Source organism: Motacilla alba, chromosome 11 (genome assembly GCF_015832195.1).
Source record: "Motacilla alba alba isolate MOTALB_02 chromosome 11, Motacilla_alba_V1.0_pri, whole genome shotgun sequence".
Lineage (NCBI taxonomy): Eukaryota > Metazoa > Chordata > Aves > Passeriformes > Motacillidae > Motacilla > Motacilla alba.
Window position 1 is genome coordinate 13,200,447 of NC_052026.1, and position 6,199 is coordinate 13,206,645.

The window sequence follows — 6,199 nt, forward strand, 5'->3', positions numbered from 1 at the left end:
CTGCCAGCGCAGCAGAATGGGTTGTGGTGCTCAAAATAGCAGAAGCAGCAATACAGGCACACACAACTTCCCTATCCCCTTTTTTCCACTGCGCTTCCTGTGGGCAATTCCTTCTTCCATCAGGCAAAACCCAGCACGAGGGCATACAGCCCTTGGGAATGCCCCGAGAAGCTTTCTGGGAACTGGGAGCTGTGATGGCGTGGGAAGCTGGGTTGCACAATGTCCCTTCCGCTGCGACACCCTTTAAACCCGCGCGCGTCCTGCCGTGCCCCTCCAGTCTGCGGAGGCAGCTGAGCTCGGCGAGGCAGGAGCAGGGGACAGACCTTTCTCCTGGCCAGCAGGAGAGATCCTTCCTTGGGGGCCGTGCTGGAGAGAGCTGAGGAGGACAGGAGAGTGGCTGCTGCTGATTCTGGGTGCGTTTCCATCTCATTTCTGGCCAGTAGAACCTGGAACCCCTCTCTGAGCGTTGGCCACGTCAGAGGGGCTGCTGCCAGTTTCCTTTCAGCAGGGGTGGTTTTCTGTCCTTGCTACCTGCATGTGGGCTGGGGAGCAGGCACCATCCTTGAGTGGATGCTGAGGGCACAGAAAGAGCTTGATTTAAAATCTTAAGTGGGCAGAACAGATTTATGGGGAGAAAATGGGGAGAAGCTGGGGATGCTGGGGCTGTGAAGATGTACAAACCTTTATTAGATGGGTGACCACAGAGAGAAACAGTGGGTAGAAATGAAAATTGATCTTTACAGCCAAAGACACGGGCTCTGTGGGCAGGAACCCAGGGTGCTGAGGGGCTGGAGCCAGGAATGCTGCCCAGGGGATGCTCCTTGGGTCACTGATGTCCCTGCTCCTCTGGGTGGAAGCTCTCTGGGATTTAGCTCACACTGAATTAATGTACATAAATCAAGCCAAAACATCTCTTGCTAATGCAGAGAAAGATGTGCCCCTACCGCTGCTGCTGATGTCTCTGTGTGTGCCTGCTCCAGTCTGCACAAGCAGCTGCAGTGGGAGGCAAAGCAGGGAAAGCAAAGCAGCTGGAGATGTGAGGGGCTGTGGGAGGGTGTGTGCCATATCAGGGTGTTCCCTAGGGTGGAAGGCGTGGAAGAGCTGCACCTGGCTGATCTCCGAGCAGCCTCGAGGCTCACCTGCACCAGACACTGCCAGCCCACATCCCCCGTGGCCAAGCCCTTTGCTGCAAGCATGGACATCGTGGAGAGGGTCCTCTCTGTGGCCCAGGCCATCCATGCCCAGTTCGAGCAGGTGAAGTGCTGCAAGCACCAGTGCCAGCGCCTCGTGGAGCGCATCCAGATTCTGCTGGAGCCCGTGAGGATCCTTCGGGCTCAGCCACGACAGCACATCTCCCACCACGAAGAGGAACTGATGAAAAAGCTGCTCCGGGCACTGGAGGAAGCCCAGAAACTGGTGATGAAATACAGCCAGGCCAGCTGGATCCAGAAGTTCCTGCGAGCCCGAAGTACTGGTGAGGAGTTTGTCTGGGTGAATGAAAGCCTGGAGGACATTGCCCAGGGGCTCTCGCTCCTGCTGCAGGCAGAGCAGAAGCAGGCTTTCCTGGAAGCTTTCCAGTCAAAGACATGTCGCAGGCAGGATGCTGAGGACCTGAGGGATGACAGAGCTTTCTTGGACCAGGTGATTGCAAGTGAGTGCATTTAGCAAACCCTCCTTCCCTGCTTCTGGTTGTTGGCCCCTCTCTCCAGCTGCTACCTAGCTCTGGCTTGATGGCCACAGCCATGAAGAGCCAAAGGGACATTTAAACCATGAAAGAAACAAACCACGCGGTCATGCTTGTTCATCCAGTGGCCCAACCTCTGCTTGTTTCTCTCCCTAGGCACTGAGGAGCCCAAAGATGTGCTTGAGGACATCTACATCGACAGGGAGTGTATGGAAAGCAAGATGGACTGGATGAAAAGCGAGCTGAACAAAGTCATTCGTGAGATGGAGCGTAAGTCGATGTCACACCACCTGCACCCTGTGCACTGTATCCTTTCCCCCCAAGCCCTGCCTAATGTGTCCCTTGTTCTCTTCTGGCACATGGTGGGAGCAGGCTTGAAGAAGGTCAACGTTGGTAAAAGAGAAGACATCACAGAGATCAAGCGAGACCACCTCACTTTCCACAGGCACCTGCAGGACACAGAGAGCTACGACCTTTACGAGGGCGAGTACCTCAAGTACCCTGTTGCCATCAAAACCTTCAAGAGGCCACTGACCACTGACCCAGTGTGAGTTGCCCTGGGTGGGAACGAGTGTGGGCTCCGGAGGGTGGCACAGCACTGTGCCATGCCTTGTGCCAGGGATCTCACCACGCTGTCCATTTCCACAGTAAGGTGAGAGACATCTTTGAGAAGGAGATTCAGACCCTGAAGAAGTTTGAGTCTCCAAACATCCTTCGCATGTACGGGATCTGCATTGAGGAGAACGGTAGGGGTGTCACATTAACGTCACCCTTTTCCTCCCCTGCCGTCCCCAGTGCTAGCTGGGGGCACGTGCCTTGTTGTGGTCCCCTCCCAAGAGGTGGCACAAGGCAGGATGATTTTGCCTTGCAGATGGGAGCCCCTGCTTCTCCATCGTCATGGAGTACTGCAAGCACGGGACACTGCGGGACGTGCTGAACAAGCAGCAGCATCTTTCCTGGGATATCCGCATTCGGATGGCCCTGGGAGCTGCCAGAGGCCTTTACAGGTGAGCACCTGTGTAAATCAGTGAGCAACTTCACCTCATCATCCAAAAGCTGAGAGCAGCTTCCTGCCATCTCAGAGTATGCTGTGGTTCCCTATTAGACTCTGATTCCCAGTGACACCACCTTGGGACCCTGGGATGGGGGCTGGGGTAGGGGTAGGTTGTGGATTTGGATGCAGTAGCCCCCATCTAGCCTGGTCACTGTCCCCTACCTCTGGCTTCAAGCCTGGAAAGGCATGGAAGGGGGAACTCCCCTTCCCCAGATCCTCAGGGCAGACTTGGAAGTACCCTGTGGCATGGCAGTTCTCCTTGCAGGTCCTGCTCATCCACAAGGCTTGTACTTTGCCCACAGCAGCTCCTCCAGCCTGCTGGAAAGGCTGGCTTGGCAGGGTGGATCCACCAAGACAGGCAGAGAGTTGCTGGCTTCTCTGATTGCATGTCAGTCATTCCCTCCACTCTAGGAGGGAGCACCAAGGTGGGGATGGATCAATCCTTCATCATCATCATCATCATCATCATCATCATCATCATCATCATCATCATGTGTTGCCCTTGGTTCCATCCATCTGCAGGTTGCACCAGACAGGGGAGAAGTCCCGACTCCACGGCTGCATCTGCAGCAGCAAGTTCCTGGTGGCTGGGGATTACTGTGTGAAGGTAAGCACCACACTCGGAGATGCTTTTGGGAGTTTAACATGGTTTTGTGGATGTCTCCCTCCACCAACACTGAAGGGAATTGTGATGGTTCTGGATAAAATGGGGTAGTGGCATCTCCCCTATGACTTTAGGCACTTAAACCTCCCTATTTTGGTTTTATCATCAGCAAAGTGTGTTCCTAAAGCATCCAGCCTGGGATGAGCTGAAGCTGGGGCAATTCACCTGCCTCCACCTCTGGTTTTGCTTGCAGGAAGAGACCCATGCTGGCCAGCACACACGGCTGCACACCAGCCTTTGCTGCCCAGGGCATCTTGCTCTGTTTTCTCCATCTTGGGGCAGTCTCTAGCTGTACCACAGGTTTCTACTTCTCCTTTTCTCTCTCTCATTCTCTCAATCAGCTGTCAGGATTTGAGCTGTGTGAAACAGAATCATCCATCAAGAGGAAAGCCAAGAAGGACTGGAAACAAGTCTTTATGTTGGCCTACATCGCTCCAGAGAACCTGAAAGACATCAACTACCCTTACAAGAGGCCCTGTGAAATATACAGGTGTGTCTGTCCCTCCCAGGAGATGCCTGTGAGCAGGCAGGTGTCTGGCAGAGTAGCTGCTGAGCTATGGAAGGAGGCCAGGTTTAATTGGACACACCAGCAGATGCTTCCAGCTGGCATAGCCCAACAGTCCTCTCCACTAGAAGGGAGGAATACATGATGGAATGAATACTGAGACTCTTGCTTGTCTCCTTCCAGCTTTGGGGTCGTTCTGGCAGAGATTGCAACCTCCAAAATCCCATTTGAAGGTGAGACAGAAGTATCTGGTTCCCTGCATAAAAGCCACGCGGCACAGTGTGGTTCCTGTCTGGCCCTGGCTGCTCCCTGCTCCTTCCCTGAGCATCCCAGGCAGGTGCCAGTGGCAGTGCCTGGTGTGCCTGACAGCTCCTCCTGAAACTCCAGTATAGCAAAGTACAGCTTGTAGTGGAGCAACCTGCTTAAACCACAAACATGCAAATAATTTTTGTTTCTATTGGGTGGTCACGGGCACTTGAGCATAAACACATCTTGCTCCACTGAAGCCCAACTGTGTCACGCCAAACACAGTGGGATTCACTGCAGATGGAGTTTGGGTCACTTCCCTGCTGGCTTCTGCCTGCCAAAGGCTGCGGGCAGGCTCTTGTCACGGCTTTGTGCTGGGTTTCCTCCCCAGCACCCTCCAGTGGCAGCAGAGCTCCCTCCTGACACTCCTGTTTGCACTTCTTGTCTAGGCTGCACTGCTGAGGAGATCGTGGAGAAAATCTGCAACCACCATTACTGGGACCCTCTTGGGGAAGATTGTCCTGAAGATCTGAGGAAAATCATTGAGCAGTGCCAGGCCTTTGACCCTTCCCAACGCCCTTCTGCCGAGGGTAAGTGTGCCAGACACCTGCTCCACAGGCCCTTTGCATCCTTCCCTCAGCTGGTTCAGCAGGCAGCTTGCCCCTCATTTCCCATAGGAATTTGTCTGGCTTTGTGTTTTGAGATCCTGCCTTGATCTTCCTTTTTATCCTAACAAGTCCCCCAGTTCCAGACCTCACACGTTAACATTTATTTACCCATGCCATGACAATAATCACCAGGCTGTTTGTTTATTTGGTGTCATATAAAAGTAGCTTTTTCTATCAGACCAGCAGGGGTAGGAAGGAAGGGTCTGGGAGTTAATCCCTACTCAGGTCCTGCAGATCCCATAAGCTGGAGGAGCAGCCACAACACTCTGCAGGAACATTTCCTGCCTTGGGCTTTAGCAGTGAGCTGCAGTCTGGGGCATTGCTCTATGACAGGGAAGTTTTCACTGTCTCTGAAGCTGGTTTGTGTCTGATCAGATGAGTAAGTGGTCTCCAGCAGGAGATACAACAGCAACATCAGGAAATCATAGAGGAACGTTTCTGGTGTGTTTGAAGTCACAGAGGTCATATCCTTCCCTTGGTTCATCTGTCTAAGGGGAGAAAACTTCCTTCAATTTCGTCCACTCCATGCTACAGGACCAGATCCATACAAAAAATGTGGGAAATGTGCCCAAGAAACCACCGAGTGTCACATCTGCGTGCTTCCATTTCCCACCAGCACCTCCCTGGCACAGGGAATAGCCCTGGCTGAAGAGAAAATGCCAAAATATCATCAGAGATGTTGACAAAGTCACACTGAGGAAACAGGATGGCTTTATTACCCAAATAGACCCTAATCCAACACCTACCACTGTGTGGTGCTGAGCTGGAAGGACAGTTTATTGCAGCTGTTCACAACGGTGTTTCCATAAACACGGCTGTTTCTGTTTGGGCTGGGCTGTCAGCTCAGGCCTGTCCCCTGCTAATCCCTGCCCCTTTGCGCTGCCCCGAGGAGAGTGTGACTCCATGTCCTGATCCTCATCAGTGAGGGAAAGCCGTCCTCTCATCTGTTAAAAAATCCAAACAAGCCTACCACAAATCCTCTGTGTTGGTTAATGCCACGCTTGTGTTTTGCAGAGATTGTGGATGCGCTGGCTGACCTGGAGAAAAGCAGAAACCAAGGAAGTTAACCGTGGAGAACGGGGCTGGGTGACCAGGGGCAGCAAGCCCAGGGGTGCCACTCGTCCCTCTTCCCCCTGACAGAGACTGAGGGCTCAGGGCTGCTGTGCTTGTTTCTGCGTGTGACACCTTCGCCTGGCCGAGGGGCCGTGCCTGGGCAGCCTCGGAGGCAGCTGGGGAGAAAGGCGACTCGAAGAGAGGCTGCGAAGAAGCCGAGGGGGACCAGAGGGATGGAACAGAGCTCCTTTTATGAGAAAAGACTGAGGGAGTTGAGCCTGTTCAGCCTCGAGAAGAGACGACTGAGAGGGGACCCCATCAGCGC

The 6,199-nt window shown here is 53.7% G+C and overlaps 1 protein-coding gene across 2 annotated transcripts; it reads left to right on the plus strand.

Annotated features, from left to right (window-relative positions):
- Positions 1-121: 121 nt before the first annotated feature.
- On the plus strand, positions 122-5,973 carry MLKL (mixed lineage kinase domain like pseudokinase). 2 transcript variants are annotated; one of them, XM_038148295.1, is made up of 11 exons: positions 122-413; positions 1,083-1,651; positions 1,841-1,954; positions 2,057-2,231; positions 2,333-2,430; positions 2,556-2,691; positions 3,150-3,345; positions 3,744-3,892; positions 4,091-4,140; positions 4,603-4,743; positions 5,836-5,973. In XM_038148295.1, the coding sequence occupies exons 2-11, from the start codon at positions 1,195-1,197 to the stop codon at positions 5,886-5,888; spliced, it is 1,569 nt and encodes a 522-aa protein (XP_038004223.1). In that variant the 5' UTR covers positions 122-413; positions 1,083-1,194; the 3' UTR covers positions 5,889-5,973. The 2 variants fall into 2 exon arrangements, with proteins under 2 accessions (XP_038004223.1, XP_038004224.1); XM_038148296.1 differs by having other exon boundaries at positions 124-413; positions 3,261-3,345.
- The last annotated feature ends 226 nt before the right edge of the window (positions 5,974-6,199 follow it).

Coding starts and splice junctions, on each gene's coding strand:
- MLKL (XM_038148295.1), top strand. CDS start 1,195: ATGGACATCGTGGAGAGGGTCCTCTCTGTGGCCCAGGCCATCCATGCC. Junction 1,652..1,840: donor CTTGGACCAGGTGATTGCAA/GTGAGTGCATTT, acceptor TTCTCTCCCTAG/GCACTGAGGAGCCCAAAGAT. Junction 2,431..2,555: donor GATCTGCATTGAGGAGAACG/GTAGGGGTGTCA, acceptor TTTGCCTTGCAG/ATGGGAGCCCCTGCTTCTCC.